The sequence below is a fragment of the Erythrolamprus reginae genome, chromosome 3, assembly GCF_031021105.1.
Source record: "Erythrolamprus reginae isolate rEryReg1 chromosome 3, rEryReg1.hap1, whole genome shotgun sequence".
Lineage (NCBI taxonomy): Eukaryota > Metazoa > Chordata > Lepidosauria > Squamata > Dipsadidae > Erythrolamprus > Erythrolamprus reginae.
This window is the reverse complement of record NC_091952.1, coordinates 70,192,542-70,210,188: the sequence shown is the minus strand read 5'-3', so window position 1 is coordinate 70,210,188 and position 17,647 is coordinate 70,192,542. Positions and strand designations below refer to the sequence as shown.

Genomic DNA, 17,647 nt, shown 5'->3' with positions numbered 1-17,647 from the left:
GTATCATTAACTCTTGTTCTGAATCCAAGGAGGAGCTAGATAATTGATCTCCTTCTGAGCTGTCTGCCACACCTCCTCCTCCCTGTCACTCATGTCTTCTTGGTCAGAGATGCCTTCATCAGCAGATTCCACCGGGGACAAAACAGGCCTGCAGCATGTGGATGTCTCCCCCACATCCACAGTCCTTGGGGCAGGAGCAGGGCCAAAGCTAACCACAATACAATCCATACATACTCTCAGTCATTCATGGCCACATCAAGGTGACAGTTTAACGACCCCAGGCCTGCTGGAAACACCAGGTTTTAACGGCTTTCTGGAAAGCTTGTAGGGTGAGGATAGTACGAGTCTCTGGCGGCTTTCAGCTTGTAATGTATACTACTATAATCATTAAACCATGCTTAACAATAATTTAAAAACCCAATGTAATAACAAAAAAGAAATATTTTTATTTTAATAATGAAAAAGAAATCTCACCAAACTCTCCTTAAAAACAAAGAAAAAAGCAAAAGGAAAATCTTTGCCACAGTCACAAGGCATGCCTCCCTAGATACCTTGCAACACATCCTAATACAGTGGTACCTCTACTTAATTTACGAACTTAATTCGTTCCGTGACCAGGTTCATAAGTAGAAAAGTTTGTAAGAAGATGCAATTTTCCCCATAGGAATCAATGTAAAAGCAAATAATGCATGCGATTGGGGAAACCACAGGGAGGGTGGAGGCCCTGTTTCCTCCCAGAAGATTCCTAGAGATGCCCTATAGAGGCTTCTCCCCACCTTTTCTGGCCCTGTTTCCTCCCAGGAGATTCCTAAAGATGCCCTATAGAGGCTTCTCCCCACCATTTCTGGCCCTGTTTCCTCCCAGGAGATTCCTAGAGAGGCCCCACAGATGCTTCTCCCTGCCTTTTCCGGTTACAGTTTTGGAGGCTCGGGTTTGTAAGTGGAAAATGGTTCTTGAGAAGAGGCAAAAAAATCTTGAACACCCGGTTCTTATCTACAAAAGTTCATAAGTAGATGCGTCTGTAGGTAGAGGTACCTCTTGGGTCAGGGGTGGGTTTCTCCCAGTTCGCACTGGTTTGCCCAAATCAGAAGTGGCCTGCTGGTGATGTCATGGTAACCTCACCTGATTGGTCAGTGCCAGTCCATGGGCACCACCAGCTTTTATTATAATCGTTGTTGTTGTTGTTGATTTCCCCCCCCAAATTGTTTTTATTTTTTCTTCTGCACAGGAAAGACTGAATGAACTCAATCTGTATAGTCTGGAGGACAGAAGGAAAAGGGGGGACATGATCGAAACATTTAAATATATTAAAGGGTTAAATAGGGTTCAGGAGGGAAGTGTTTTTAACAGGAAAGTGAACACAAGAACAAGGGGACACAATCTGAAGTTAGTTGGGGGAAAGATCAAAGGCAACATGAGAAAATATTATTTTACTGAAAGAGTAGTAGATCCTTGGAACAAACTTCCAGCAGACGTGGTTGGGAAATCCACAGTAACTGAATTTAAACATGCCTGAGATAAACATATATCCATTGTAAGATAAAATACAGGAAATAGTAAAAGGGCAGACTAGATGGACCATGAGGTCTTTTTCTGCTGTCAGTCTTCTATGTTTCTATGTTTCTATGCCGCAGAAACTGAGTTTCCAGTGTTGTCTCCTAGTCACAGCTATGCAAAGATGCATCATGGTATATATATATTTTTCAGCCAATCAGATTGCATTACAATCTATAGATTCACCTTGACTAAGCAGTTTTACATTGTTAAAGTCATTACATTGATTACAGTTCTTCTCTCTGCAATTTGGAATATTACGTCAGAGAGGGCCCCGATCCTGACATCCAGCACTGTACATGCAGTTGCTGTTTTATTGCATTTTTAGGTGGGTTTTGTACTGCACTGCCACACAGCGCAGGAGGAAACAAATCAGCAGCGAAGTAAGTTGGAAACCAAAATCTGGGGCACCCAAACTACTAAGTGTGGCACCTAGTCACACCAAAAGATTCCTCTCTCCTTATGTAACAAGGTTGCTAGAAACAAACATTTTTTAAAGGAAACATTCTGAAGATATCTGACATGAAGCTGATTAATTGATTTGAGTGATTATGAGCCATCAAGATGGTGCTGCCTCTTAGCAACCACATAAATACACCTGTCCACTAACCTGGCCCTTCAGGTCTTCCAATGGTGTCCCCTCTGCCACTATTACTGAGGTTATTCTACTTCCTACTGTTTGTTTTCTTCTTCTTCTATCTTGCCCTGCATTACAGACTTCTCCAGGTCATCCCATTATTTATTGATACAGTGAATGTATAAGGCTGCCCAACTCAAACAATGTGATTCTGGGTGACACACAGCAGAAAACAAACAATAAAGCAAAGCACATAGCATTAAAAACATATTTTATCAGTTTGGTGAAGGGGTACTGGTCTAGGAATTAGGAGACCACAGGTTCTAGCTCTACTTTAGGCATAATTGTTCCACTTTCCATCATTCCTCTTTCCAGTTTTATTGCTGCAAAGTGAAAAATAAAATTGGGTTTCATTTAAATGCATTATTTTGCACTTGTACAGTATGATACACAGTATACAATGGAATTTGGCTCAGAGCTTCACAACAGTAAAGAACAAGTGCTAGTTACAAGCAAGAATGACTGTACCTATAGCATCCAAAGAGGTATTTGGATAATGGAATTATACTTTTTTTAAAATGTTACATTTTGTTATATGACAATTGTCTCAAGATTACTTATTTTAAATTAAAACCTGTCTTTAATAACAATAATTACTTTATTATTGAAATTATTTATTATCATTTAAACATTTAATAAGAGTAAGAATTAAGGTTAACCCACAACCTTTTAAAACTCGAAGATCTTTATCAGATGGATTAAATCCAAGCTGTTTTTTCTACAAAAAAGAACAACTTATATCTGATTCTAAAGGCCAAATTATTTAACTGGTAAAACTGCAAACAAAATATTTAAATCATAATGCCCTATTAAATTTAATAGAAAAATTAAAGTCTTTGATTTAATCTTCTACAGAAAACAGTAGGAATATATGACTGCTTAACTCAAGCAACCTATAATCCTGTTAATTTTGTGTCCTTGGACAAGTATAAATAGCCCATTTAAAGCAGTGGTCAACGAGAAAATTTTCATGCTCCAGAGAAAAATCTTTGCATTTTTGCATTTTTTATATTGAACGAAATCAAGGATCCTAAAACTACAGCCCCTAGGCCGGATACAGCCTGCCAAATCAATTACTCCTTCTCACTGACGGGATGGGGTCCTTCAGGCACTAAGCTTGGCTGTCTGTTTAGTAGCTCCAGCCCTTCCCTCCCTCCCTGAGAGTTCAGGCGCTTCAGTGAGTGGTGCATAAAACTTCAGCCAGGCTCTTCAAAAGAATTTGCAGGGGGTGATCTATTGCCCAGGCTGGCTACAAGACAAACATTCATTCTTGGCCATATTTGAAATTCCTAGCTGCAATGGACAGCAAACCTAGGGTTGACCCCAGGTGCTTCTCTCCACTAAGAGGCGGCCAAGCTAGGTGCCTGAAGGACCCCATCCAATCACTAATTCATATTAGTGGTCCACTAATTTAAAATTATGAATGTAGTGGTCCCTGAAGTCTGACAGGTTGGTGATCCCTGATTTAGAGGTATCTATATCAATGGTGATATCCGATTCTTTTTACTACCAATTCTGTGGGCGTGGCTTGGTGGATGTGGCTTGGTGAGCATGGCAGGGGAAGGATACTGAAAAATATCCATTCCCACCTTACTCTGGGGCCAACCAAAGATAGTATTTTCTGATTCACCAAACTACTAAAAATTTCCGCTACCGCTTCTCCAAACCTCTCACAATTTCCGCTACTGGTTCTCCAGAACCTGCTAGAACCTGCTGGATTTCACCCCTGATCTATATTCATTACATTTCCAGAATAAATTCTATTAAACCAACTAAAATTTGTCTCTGAGAAGACTGATCCAATACAGGTAGACCATGACTTATAGCCATTCATTCAGCAACCACTTGAAATTCAGCACTGAAAAAAGTGACACGGCCAGTTCTCACACTTACAACTGCTGCAGCATCCCCATTGTCCTGTGATCAAAATTTGGGTGTTTGGCACCCGGCATGTATTTACACCATCCCAAAGACATGTGGCTGCCATGTGTGACCTTTTCAGCAGGTTTGCCACAAGCAAAGTCAATAGGTGGAGCCAGATTCACTTAACATCTGCAGTGATTCACTTAACAATCATGGCAAAAAGATTGTAAATCAGGAGCAACTCACTTAATCCTCCAACCCGCTTAGCACCAGAAATTTTAGTGGCCAATGGTGACTCAAGGACTATGTGTATTGCAATGTCACTAAGAAGTTCAAACATTATATGAACTATTTGTTCCTCAAAGTTGCCTTGTAGAATAACTTTTACTCCTTGCTGTATGTATATCACTACATCCTCACCCAAACAGGTCTAGTACAGTAGTCAGAAAGTTTTCTGTTGAATATGCATTGAGGTAATGTAAATAGTTGGATGTGGATTGAGCATTGTGATTGGCTAAGAAATTGACAGTTGAGTTTAAGCGGGAAAGTGAAAGTATAAAAGGAGCGCACTGACACTGTTTCAGTCAGTCGCGTTCTGAGCTGAAGTCACTTTCAAAAAGAGCTTTCCTCCTGCTGGAAAAATAAAGAATTTAAAAGAACTGACTGCCTCAGTCTTCTTCATTTTCTATTGATGTACTTTAGCAAGACTTAATGTTACAAAATGTGTTGAGGAAAGCACCCTGTAATCATCGTTAAACCAAAGAAGATTAAAATGTAAAATATTGCCTGGAGAAAACACAAAGTTGTACTTAACCAGAAATAAATCCTATTGCCATGAGAGCTGAAATCTGCTACAATTATTAAAAAATCAGCCCTGGAAAACTAAGGCTGCATTCATAGGATGCGAAACAGTCTAAGGCAGAGGTATAAAACTCACAGCGGTGGCCAGTGAGTGACACATCTGGCCCATAGTTTGACAGCCCTGGTATGTAAGGGGTACCTTTAACAGTGAGCAGGAAGTACAGCTTGTATGAAAATCACTTGCTGAAACAACTTCTGCATAATTGTTACCTATGTAGAAACATTAATTCTCCTGTATCTGCACATCCTATTCACACAAGTTTCAACTGCTGAGGATTTTTCACTGCCAATACATATCCAGGAACATCAGGGGCGGATTCTACTATGTAGCTCGTTTTATCTATGCATCACCATTCCAGTGGATTTTTTTCTAGACATGCTTGCTGCTTATAGTAACTGCTTAGCAGTCATGTGACAGTTTCAAACAGTATCTGCTGTACTCATGACACAAATCCAGGTCAAATACCACAGTAGACCTGAAAATTGGATGAAAACAAATATAATAGGACATTCAAAGAACATATTAACCGCATCAACTAACTGCATGCTCTGATTCCCCATCATCACCACAACAGCCATTAGGCAAATCTACATTTGTAAAGTCATAAGATTCCTTTTTCCATAAAAGGTGAAGAAAATATCCCTTCCTTGTTTCAAGATACAGGTAGTCCTCTACTTACAACCATTCAAAGATAAAACAGCTCTGAAAAAATGGACTTATGGCCATTTTCCAAACTTAGGACTATTGCAGCATACCCATGTTCACGTGCTGAAAATTCAGATGCCAGGCAACCAGTGGTGGGATTCAAAAAACTTTATTATTGTTGTTATTATTGTTGTTGTTGTTGTTATTGTTGTTGTTGTTGTTGTTATTATTATTATTATTATTATTTAGATTTGTATGCCGCCCCTCTCCGTAGACTTGGGGCGGCTCACAGCAATAACAGACAATGTAAGAACAAATCTAATAATTTAAAAAAACGCTAAAAACCCCATTACTGTATTAAAAGCAAACATACACACAAACATACCATGTATAAACTGTATAGGCCCGGGGGAGATGTCTCAGTTCCCCCATGCCTGATGGCAGAGATGGATCTTAAGAACTTTACGATAGGCAAGGAGGGTGGGGGCAATTCTGATCTCCGGTGGGAGCTGGTTCCAGAGGGTCGGGGCCACCACAGAGAAGGCTCTTCTCCTGGGCCCCGCCAAACGACATTGTTTAGTCGACGGGACCCGGAGAAGGCCAACTCTGTGGGACCTAACCGGTCGCTGGGATTCGTGCGGCAGAAGGCGGTCCCGGAGATATTCTGGTCCGATGCCATGAAGGGCTTTATAGGTTATAACCAACACTTTGAATTGTGACCAGAAATTGATCGGCAACCAATGCAGACTGCGGAGTGTTGGTGTAACATAGGCATACCTTGGGAAGCCCATGATTGCTCTCGCAGCTGCATTCTGCACGATCTGAAGTTTCTGAACACTTTTCAAAGGTAGCCCCATGTAGAGAGCATTACAGTAGTCGAACCTCAAGGTGATGAGGGCATGAGTGACTGTGAGCAGTGAGTTCCGGTCCAGATAGGACCGCAACTGCTGCACCAGGCAAACCTGGGCAAACGCCCCTCTCATCAAAGCGGAAAGATGTTTACTACTGATTCTGTGGATGTGGCTTGATGGGTGTGGTGCAGCTTGGTGGGCATGGCAGAGGGAGGACAGTATAAAATCCCCATTTCCTCCCGATGAGCTGGGACTCGGGAGGTAGAGAATAGATGAGGGATGGCTAGTCAGAGGTGGTATTTTCCAGTTCTCCAAACTACTCAAAATTTCTGTTACCAGTTGTCCAGAACTGGTCAGAACCTTCTGAAACCCACCTCTGCTGGCAACTGATTCATATCTATGGCGGTTGCAGAATCCAGGGGTCACATGGCCACCTTTTGCAGTCTCCTGACAAGCAATGTCAATGGGGAACTCAGATTCACGTAACAACCGTGTTACTAACTTAATAACTGCAATGGTTCATATAACAACCGTGGGAAGAAAAGTTGTAATACAGGGCAAAATTAGCTTAATAACTATCTCACAAAATAACAGAACTTCTGGGCTCAATTATGGTCGTAAATCGAAGACTACCTATACAAAAAAATAGCCAGTGATATTTTTAATAATAAAGCATCAGAGTGTAAGTTCTGTTCTTCGCTCCATAGAACATTTGATACAGTACCCAAGCAACTGAAAAAGGTGCTCGTATGTCTTACTGCTTCTGTGGACTGCCAATAAGAGCTGTTTTGCTGATTGGACTCTCCATTAAGAAAAGCACTACTGCTTTCCAAACTGATGCTCACATATATCTTATTTCTTTATGATCACTTTTCATCCTCAAATTGTCTCTTCGTCTTCTCATTACTGACCCTGAAAGAACTCTCCAAAAACCATTATTGGAAAGAAGTACACAACTGAGGGGAAAGGAGCATCAAATACGTTGAGAGATTGCGTTGGATATTTCCAGAAGAAGACAGATGTCAGAGTGATAAGATTAAAAATCCAATGTCATTTAACACCGAAGAGTGTTCAAAGCTGGAAATGGTTTAAGGAGGGCTACACTGTACATATGCACAGATATCCCATGAGTTATAATGGCATTTGGGATTGGGATTGCTAGTCCTAAAAAATGTCATTTGGCGGGACCCAGGGAAGAGCCTTCTCTGTGGTGGCCCCAGCCCTCTGGAACCAACTCCCCCCAGAGATTAGATTGCCCCCAACCTTCCTCGCCTTTCGTAAGCTCCTCCTCTGCCGTCAGCCATGGGGGAACTGAGATATTCTTTTCCCCTAGGCCTCTACAATTTATGCATGGTATGTTTGTATGTATGTTTGGTTTTATAAATAAGGGTTTTTTAGTTGTTTTAGTATTGGATTGTCACATGCTGTTTTTATCACTGTTGTTAGCCGCCCCAAGTCCACGGAGAGGGGCGGCATACAAATCCAATCAATCAATCAATCAAGTAATAAACCGTGACACTGTATGACTTCATTGCTTAGTGATGGCAATCCTGACATTCCTTGTTGCAGTTGTTAACCGAATTTAACCGAATTCCATCTAGGCCAGTGATGGTGAACCTTTATTTTCTCGGGTGCCAAAAGAGTTGTGCGTTCGTGCATGCACAATTGCCCACACCCCTAATTCAATGCCTGGGGAGGGCAAAAACAGCTTCCAACGCCCCCCCCCCAGGCCCTCTGGAGGCTGAGTGCGGCCTGCTTCCCAACATCTAGTGGGGCCAGAGGCTCTAAAGGCTTCCCTGGAGCCAAGGGAGGGTCAAAAACGCCCTCCCCCATCCCCCAGGAGGCTCTGTGGAAGCCAAAAACATCCTCCTAGAGCTCTGTGCAAGCCAAAAGTCAGCTGGCCAGCACAAACATGCAAATTGGAGCTGAGCTAGGGCAATGGCTCGCATGCCAGCAGATATGGCTCTGCGTGCCACTTGTGGCACCCGTGCCATAGGTTCGCCATCCCTGATCTAGGAAGTCCTTCAGGTTGATAAGTAGGATGCATAAGCAGCCTCTGGTAAGCATGAGATGGGTACTACAGAAAGGGTGGAGGAGGCCTTGAGAGATCAGCGCAGGCTACACACAAATTGGGGGATGCTGCACTGCAGAGTGAACTTTGGTAGGCCAGTGAAAGAGGATTGTGAGGTTCCTGCCTGCACGGGAAAGAGGGGGGGTGCGTGAGAGGTGTGTGCATAGTTGTCTGTGAACACAGGAAGAGCCAAGGAAGAGGGGAGCTGGTGGATGCTTGTCTATGCACAAATGCAGGGAGGATGGGAAAAATCAAACCTGGTGGGTGTGAATGAGTGAAGCGGATGGTGTGTGTGTGTGTGAGTGAAGAAACTTGTGGTTTTCCCTCTTGACTTCCCCACTGACTTTGCTTTTGGGAAGCCAGCAGACTGTTGCAACCAAACATAAATATTGACAAGCGTCCAAATTTTGTTCAAGTGACTTTGGGGCCATTGCAATGACTGGAACTTTGAGAGCTGTTCCTAAGTTTCTTCATTCAGTATCATCATAACTTCAAACAGTTGCTGAACAAACAGCCTTAACTCAAGGACTCCCTGTATAGTATTTCTTTGGTCTCATTATCATGTCTAGTGAAAATAAGTATGAGATGAGAGCTTGTTTTACTAACAATACAAAAAATTGCCAAATCTATTTACTACTAGTTCCCCAGGGACTAAAAAATGCTCAGACAAAAATTTTACTTCATCAACAATCCTCAGAAGCCTACAATATTTAAATGACAAGAACCTGAAAGAAAAATCTGACCAAAAGCATCTGATCCCTTGCACAATATTAACTCTTTTCACATTGCTAGCCACTCAAGGTCACGTGGCAAGAGGACATCATATAAATCAACAAAATAACTACTAAAAATTGGGAAAAAGTTCCACAAAAGGACAAGAATACCACGAGACAAGAAGTGAATCCTGAGAAAAGTCATTGAAGCAGCTGGGATGTAGTAATTTTAACCTCAAAATGAGGGATACGATGATACCTTAAATAATGTTACATGTATGTGGGTCCTCAAGTGCTAAGAAGGTCATCAAATTTGGTACTCAATGCATTTTGACAAGAAAAAATTGCCCCAGTACTCATAATTTATTTGGTATTTAAAACACAAGCTAGAACTTGTCGGTGGCAGTTGCCTCGCTACCCTTTCCAGCACATCCCTTGGCAGATTTATCTTAGCTTCTGTGGTCATTTTGTGTACATTTGTGCATTTTTTCCACATCAATTTAGGCATCAGACCAGAATATCTCCGGGACCACCTTCTGCCGCACGAATCCCAGTGACCAGTTAGGTCCCACAGAGTTGGCCTTCTCCGGGTCCCGTCGACTAAACAAAGTCATTTGGTGGGACCCAGGGGAAGAGCGATACATGAATGAATGAATGAATGAATAAATAAATAAATAAATAAATAAAGTTTTGATGTTATTTAATCCAAGTATTTATTAATTTTTAGGATTATTTCTCATGTAAAGTAATGGTATATGACCCTATCTTTTTACATAGTTCCTTAAAAAGGTACCTTGTCATTGGTTTGAGAATGCATTAAATTTATTTACATTATTCCTTGGGGGGGGGGGAATTGTTTGGTACTTATCACACCTCACGGAACAATTAACAAGTCCCAAGTTCAACTGTATAGAAGAAGGTCCACATGTTCTCTATTGTTCCAAAATATCAGGCATAGAAATAATGGATTTAAGTTCCAGGAAATCAGTTTCCAATTGAATGTTGGGGGTAGGGGGGATTGATCACAGCAATTTAGAGCTAATTACCCACTGAGATGCTGAGCTCTCTTTTGGATGTGTTCAACCAGCTGGGATCTTTTAATTTCCAACTCGATTATGATTCTATAAACTATATAACAAAAATCAATACTATACAAGCTTTTAAGTTTGAAAGTTAGCCTCTAAAGGCCAAACTATATTACATTAAATAAGTTTGTTCTAATATTTTGAATAACTAATTAAAACTATATCTAATAGCAACGGTCATTTCTTCCAGCAGAAACATGAGAAATTCAGAAATGAACTGCAAAATATTTTTAAAGTCACAGCAAGCTTAGAATGACAAGCATAGTCTGAAGAAAGTTTTGACAGAGGGCTAAATATGTGGATCTACTTTATTTTATTTATTATTATGTCAAAAATATCTGTCAATCGCAACAGTATTGCAATTGGCAAATGGTTTTCCACCAGCTCATGATTTCCAGCATGGTTTATTTATTTATCAAATTTCTATACTGCCTATCATACTTACATGACATGATGTATAAGAACATATCTGCAGGTCTCTGGAGCATCTGTAGACATTTCTCTGTTATCAAACTTCAGTACTGAATTTTAACTATTCTTATACATTTTTAACCTTCCAAAATGGGTAAAAATATTAGGCAGTTAAGACAAAAGCTAATTTATCAGTGGCGCTGCTAAAACTAAGCCTGAGCAAAGGATATCTCTTGAAAACTGAAAACCTTTTAGTAAATACTGTACTACATTTCTTCCTCACCCAGTCCTAGCCCAAATGGAATCTTTAACAGGAGTGGCACAAATGTATTTATTACTTGAGCATTGCAAAGCTTGAGTATATCTGATTTTTAAAAAATAGTCTCCATTTACACAAGTACAGAAAAAGAATGAAAATTAGCTTACTAAATATTAATATCCTCACCTAGCAGATATTAATGTTTCATGTTAAGATTCTGTATACTTTTATTTTTAATACATCTAGTAATTTTAAATACTACTATTGCCGCACAAAACTAAATATGTATTATTATGTCCTTATTAAAAGATAAGATGTTTGTGTCCAAATATCAATTTAGCGACTGTAGTTACATTGAAATGAAACAGTGTTTGCTTTTCCAAATATGAAAGATCAATAAACTGTTGATAATGGTAGTTACTAAAAGGTTACATGCAAAAATAATTTTATCTTGTCCGCCTCTATTATTTTTTATTGCTTAAGCACAAATGCACAACTATCTGTTTTATAAATGCCAACATTATTTTGAAACAATATTTCTTTTGTATTCACATGATTTTACCAGGTAGGAAGAGATATAAAAATGCATTGGTTGTATGGCAACTTAAAGAAATGCAGAACCATAAATAGTGTTTATTATAATAATTGGCAGCTGATTTCATAGGTTGAATTTTTTTCCATTAAAATACAATGACCCCATATATCCAAGCATCAAATTTCCAATTTCAGTGCAAATATTTCTAGACCTAAAAAAAATTTCTTGCTGGTTAGGGTTATGCCTCTCTTTACATTAAAAAGTGTGATTACCTGTAGAATTACAGAGTGAATTATGCCCACCATCTGCACAAAATAAACATATATCACCCCAGAGCATGTTTGTTTTATTAAATTATTGCTCAGCCCCTTTCTGGCAAACAGCTTACAATATTATGCAAATAGACCTTAACTGCTTTCTCTATTAAGTAAGCAATTTTTCATCTCTTTCTCCAACCCTGTTATGAATTAGATTTTAAAAAAGAAACTGAGATAGAGCATCAATGCCAACCATTTTTAGTATCATGGGCTGAATAGGCTATATACCTACATGAAGCACACATTCATGATTCATACTTCAATAAGTAAACCATCACTGACACCGCTGAGTAATCCATTAAAAAAACACTTTAACAAATAGCCAGTCTGCATTTAAAGTTTACATTTATTAATACAGAACCTAGCAAATAAGAAGTTCTGTTACTATCTGCAAGTCTCAAGATATTTGTACTAAACATGGAATTATAAAATGCCCAAGTTATTTTAACAATAACCATACTTTCGGTATAAGCATCAACAGGCCTATGTAATTTGATTTACACTGAAACTGAACATAGTTGAAACACCTTTCAAAAGTTTGTAAAGGTGTTTCAAAAGTGAAACACCTTTACAAACTTAATCTTTTCTCTTTGATATTCAAGAAATGTGTCTTTGCCATTTAGATAGATACATTTTAATATAATTAAGAGACTGAAATGATTTTTGTCTCTTATGAATTGTTTATTTACTCCCTATGTTTTAAAAGTATCATTTTAGAGAAAGCATTTTAAAATTGTTATAGCAAATATTGATAAGAGAATACCAAAGCATTTAGCTTGACTTGAAGATTCCTATAAATAAGAGCATAAGCTACTTATAATTTACCCATCTGGTGGTGCATATTATTGCAACAAAAATCATTTAAAAATCATTCCAAATGAATTTATATACATTAAATCAAATCTAAAATTCCCACCCCCAACATTCATGTACCAAATGTAATACTAATTTAATGTCTTTCTTTATAAGAAATTTAATACTTTTTATTTGTTCAGTCTGAAATGTTCTATCATGTAGAGATGGCCAAACTGGGTAGCAATTAAATATTTTATTAGAGGAATACTCTAATGAAGTCTTTATGAAGATTCGTTTCTTTTGTTATGTGTATCATTTAATCCTTTCTTAATTATCTTAAATAACTGAAGGATCTATTATCAAAACTGGAAAAAGTCCCAGTCTAGGGGGAAAAAATCTAACAAAATAATCTCTTTACCAAAATGCCATGTAACTATACCAGAGTATGGTACCAAAATCAATGTAGAATATTCATGTCCTTTAAATTAGGTCTAGGTTGCACCACTGTACTTTTCCTTCATTGTATTGGGATTTTTTTAATGATTCAAAAATGAAATGCTGATGAATGACAGTAGACTAAGTACAAAATAACTTTACATTTCTGATTTGCAAAACAAATCATACCAGGACACCATATTTTGATGAGAATGCTCATTTCATTTATCTCTATTAACTATGCAAATGAGATTATTTTCTTTCATATTGTTGCATTGTTTTCATTCACAAGCCTCTGATCAACCTAGCAATGATGAACTTTGTGCAGAATGTCAAGGTAATCAAAGAATTTCAGGGTTTTTAAAATTTCCAATGGAATAATAAAATGCAGTATCTTTTAAATGAAAAGGAATAGTAAAATGCCAAGTAACCATATACTTTGTCAGAGTTATACATGTTTTGTTTTTCTGCTCACGAACACTATTTGTTGCAATCCAGGAAAGTTAACAATTCTTTGGGTGGAAAGCAGTATTTTCGTCCATTTCATTTATTTTTTAAAAAGATTTTTATTGAAAGTTTTTTTTAAAAAAAAAAGCTGACGCATGTATTTATGACGTTGCATTGCATAGGCATCCTTCAGTCTCGAAAGACCATGGTATCATGCTCTGGATTCCCCAGAGCATAAAGCCTGAGTAGGCTTAATCTTCCTTATTGGTAACGTATACAAAAAAGAAAACAATACATAGAAAATACGTATACAAAAACATGTATGCAAAAAAGAAAACAATACATAGAAAACAAAAAAACTGAAAAAGGAAAAGTACACACACATACATACACTTATATATATACTGGCCAAAAAAATAAAGGGAACACTCAAATAACACATCTTAGATCTGAATGAATGAAATATTCTCACTGAATACTTTGTTGTTCTGTACAAAGTTGAATGTGCACAACACTATGTGAAATTGACTGTCAATCAGTGTTGCTTCTTAAGTGGACAGTTTGATTTCACAGAACTTTGATTTACTTGGAGTTATATTGTGTTTAAGTGTTCCCTTAATTTTTTTGAGCAGTGTATATATATGAGTGGGGTTTTTTGTAGCTTTTTTCTCCAGTGGCTACCTGATGAGGGCAAATAAGCCCGAGAAATAGATCTACAGTAGTTTCCCTTCCTTTTCCTTATCAGCAAAAATATGTTACTCATACACACACACACACACACACACACACACACACACACACATGTAGTTATAGCATCTTACAACTTACACCGCTGTTTACTTAAAGCAGAACCGGGGGGGGGGGGTGTCACAGTTCTATCATTTGTTCCTTTCATACCTCAATACTCGTTTTCTAATTTATGCAGTTATAGGTATGGTTTTCTTCCATTTTAAAAGCACCAACTCACTGTTTAGATTCCACAGTTTCCCAAATTGCCCTTTTATGCGATTTTTTTTTTTGGTTATCCTCATCTGGCCTTTGGGCTACTGTCACCGGCAGGGAGGGGGGGATATTTGGGAGCGGTCCGGGCAAGACACAATTTGGGTGAAAAGGTGTATTACCTCAAGTCTAGTTCAGCTCACTCAAGCGGCAGCTGCCTAAATGCTTCGGAAGGAGCTTTCCTACCAATGTCTGCCCTCCCAACCATTAGCAACAACGCCCCCCCCCTCCCTCAATTACCAACAAGGTTACAAGAAACAACGCTATTTGTAACAAATATCAATCTTGCCACAAAACGCACTCCACATATCCTGCTCTCTTCCTCCCCCGCCCTCCCGCCAAGAGCGGGCCGCGGTGGAAAGTCCTGTCAAATTACTAACAAGAGCAGACAAAAGGCTGCGGTCGTGCGTGCGTGTGTGAGAGTGCGCGCGCGCGTGCGGATGTCCTTGTGAGTGTGCGTCTGAGGGGAGGGGGGTTGTCGGGATCTGGGAGCACAGAGGGAGTAAAGGCGCTACAAGGGAGTGGTGGGAGGAGAGAGGAAGAAGAAGGCGAGGGTGGGATAAAGGTAGAAAGGGAAGCGGAGGGCGAGGTTGGAAACCGGAATGGGACTTGTGACAGGCGGGAGGGCAGCGGAAGGGCAGAAGAAGGAGGAGGCAGACGGGGCAGGGAAAAGGACAAGGGAGGAAAGCGGACGGGAAGAATATCCGGGCATGACAGAAGCGGGGCGTTTGCACTCACCCACTTGCAACGCGTTCTCCACGGCGCCCGTCTCCAGGAGGCGGATGCCTCTGCGGAACGGGAGCCCCTCGGAGACGGCGGCGCCGGCGGCTGGCATAGGAGCCGGGCCGCATGCCCCCGAGGGAAGAGCTGGTCCAGGGACGGTGGCCGGGTTCTCCTCGACTCCGACGTTCGTCCCCCCGCCGCCGCCCGCGGTTACTGAGGCACCGCCGGCCGCCCCGTTGGCACGGCCGGGCTGAAAGCTGGAGTACATGCATATCTGACGCTCGCTGCGGGGGAAGCTCCAATAGACGATGCGGCGCTGCACGGGCTCCGGGATGCGCTGGAAGCGGCCCTCCACTCGCTCGAAGGCCCAGCTGCCGGCCACCCGCTTGGCTGCCGCGTCCAGCAGCGACTCGGGTTGCAGCAGGGGCAGCAGCGCCCCCTCCGGCCCGCGGCCAGGCCCCGACGCCGGCTCGCTCGGTGGGCAGCAGCCGCGCGTCCCGCCTCCGCCCGCCGGCGCCGCTGCGGTTCCGACGGGACCTCCCGGGTAGATTCCGGATCGGGGCAGCGTCGCCGCCCCCACAGCCCGCGAGCACAGGCGCTTGGGGCCCGGCGAGCCCGCGGCGGGAAGCGGCGGTCGGAGCAGCTCCTCTCCTTCGCCTCTCTCCGCCATGGCTGCGTCCGACCCACTGAGTTCCAGCCGGTGCCTGCCTGCCGTCCGCCCGCCTGCGAACGCGGGAGGGGGGGCGGTAGAGGGAGGAGACTGCGGCGGCGGTGGGGAGGGAGGAGGGAGGGTGGACGGGCACCCCGGTGTGGGCAGCTGCCCCAGAGACCCGCCCGGCGGGAGGGAAGCAGGCAGGCAGGGGAGGAGTGATCACGTGGCCCCCGCCGCTACCATTTCGCCCCTCTGCCCGAACAATTACTTGCTCCCGGCTGCAACCTGCCCGGGTGCGAGGCGGGTTTGTGTGTGTGCGTGTGCGGAGGGTGCTGTATTCACGAATTGACTCCACACACACACGCTCACCGCGCTTTTCTTTCCCGAGTGTTTCCTGACCCGTTTGAACGACCGTAAAGGACGGAGGGGCGTGAGGAGAGAGAGAATGCTTTTGTTTGCAATTGGGGTGGTGTTGGAGGCAAAGGTCGCTGTGGGGACAAAATGTTCACGGGGAATTCACTTAGCGGCGCTGCCGAGAGCTTCGTGGGCTTGCGACTGGAAATAATAATAATAATAATTTAAAAAGTCCAAACGGACCTATGGAACTGTATAATTTCTTACGAACCCAATGCCCTGTGAATCAAAAACGATTTATTATATAACTGTGTAATTATTGTTTTGACGCTTTGTCATGTTTTATTGTTGTTTGTAACATAAAATTTGAAAAAAAATTATTATTATTATTGTTTAAAAGTCGGCCTCAATGGGCATGCCCGGCTCCACCAGCGACTTTTCCTGAGGAGATTTCTGCCTCGTCGCGCCTCCCGCCTAGGATTAAAGGAGGCACTTTCAAGGCTGGCGGCCGAGGCTGTTAAAATGCGCTTGAACTTTCCACCGGCCTCCTGCTTTTAGAAACGGAAGCGTCGAATTGGGTGAAGCGTCTCCCGTCGTACGAACGCGGCTTTTGCTCTTCTCCCTTCACGCCGCGCGGAATCCCGTTTTTAGTGGCTTCTCACGACTGAGTGTTAATATTCTTTTTCGCCCAGGAATGGTACTGAAGTCTTAAGGCGGAGAAAGTGTCTTCTCCAAAGAGCGAAACTCCATAGGGCCCCCTGTTGTAAATACAGTTAAAATAGCCTGCCCTGTTTTACCACAAATCCACAAAGCGGTTGTTCGCTATCTCTTTCTTCGTGAATACATTGGCTTTCAAAGGATCGCTTCAATAATTTCCATCCCAAAATATATCTAAATCCTTCGGGATTGGGCGGCATAGAAATCGAATTAGATAGATAGATAGATAGATAGATAGATAGATAGATAGATAGATAGATAGATAGATCAGTCAATCAATCAACCAAAGTGCTAGTTATTACTTATAAGGCTATCTAAAGGACTACACATTTCAATTGAGTCTATCCTGATATTTTAAAACAGGATTCTTGTCACCTGCCAATCACAGACAGCCTGAATTACTGTATTCACAAGCTCTCCTGCAGAGCCGTAGCCTGCATGGATTCTCTTTAGATAGCCTTGCAAGCAATGCTTGAAAAGTGGTATTTGAAATACTTTTGATCTGTAGCAGATCTGGACTGGATATTTGTATTTTTAATGATTTTACAGGATATTTTACTGTGCTGTGTTTGAAAAATATTGTTCTTAGCTTTCTTGTTGGGAGAAGGGACATCAATCTCAAAAATAAACAAATCTTAATGCATTTCATATCATGATTTTTCTAATAACCAACACCCCAATATACAATATTTTCTTTATAGTAGAATGTAGGAAATCATTTA

At 41.3% G+C, this 17,647-nt stretch overlaps 1 protein-coding gene across 1 annotated transcript in view; it reads right to left on the bottom strand.

The window, feature by feature from the left end:
• Positions 1 to 16,046, bottom strand: part of ZSWIM5 (zinc finger SWIM-type containing 5) — a 148,931-nt gene extending 132,885 nt beyond the window's left edge. The window contains exon 1 of the mRNA XM_070745770.1: positions 15,218 to 16,046. Within this exon, the coding sequence (XP_070601871.1) occupies positions 15,218 to 15,872 (655 nt within the window). The 5' untranslated portion in view covers positions 15,873 to 16,046. The remainder of the gene's footprint in view (positions 1 to 15,217) is intronic.
• Positions 16,047 to 17,647: the final 1,601 nt, after the last annotated feature.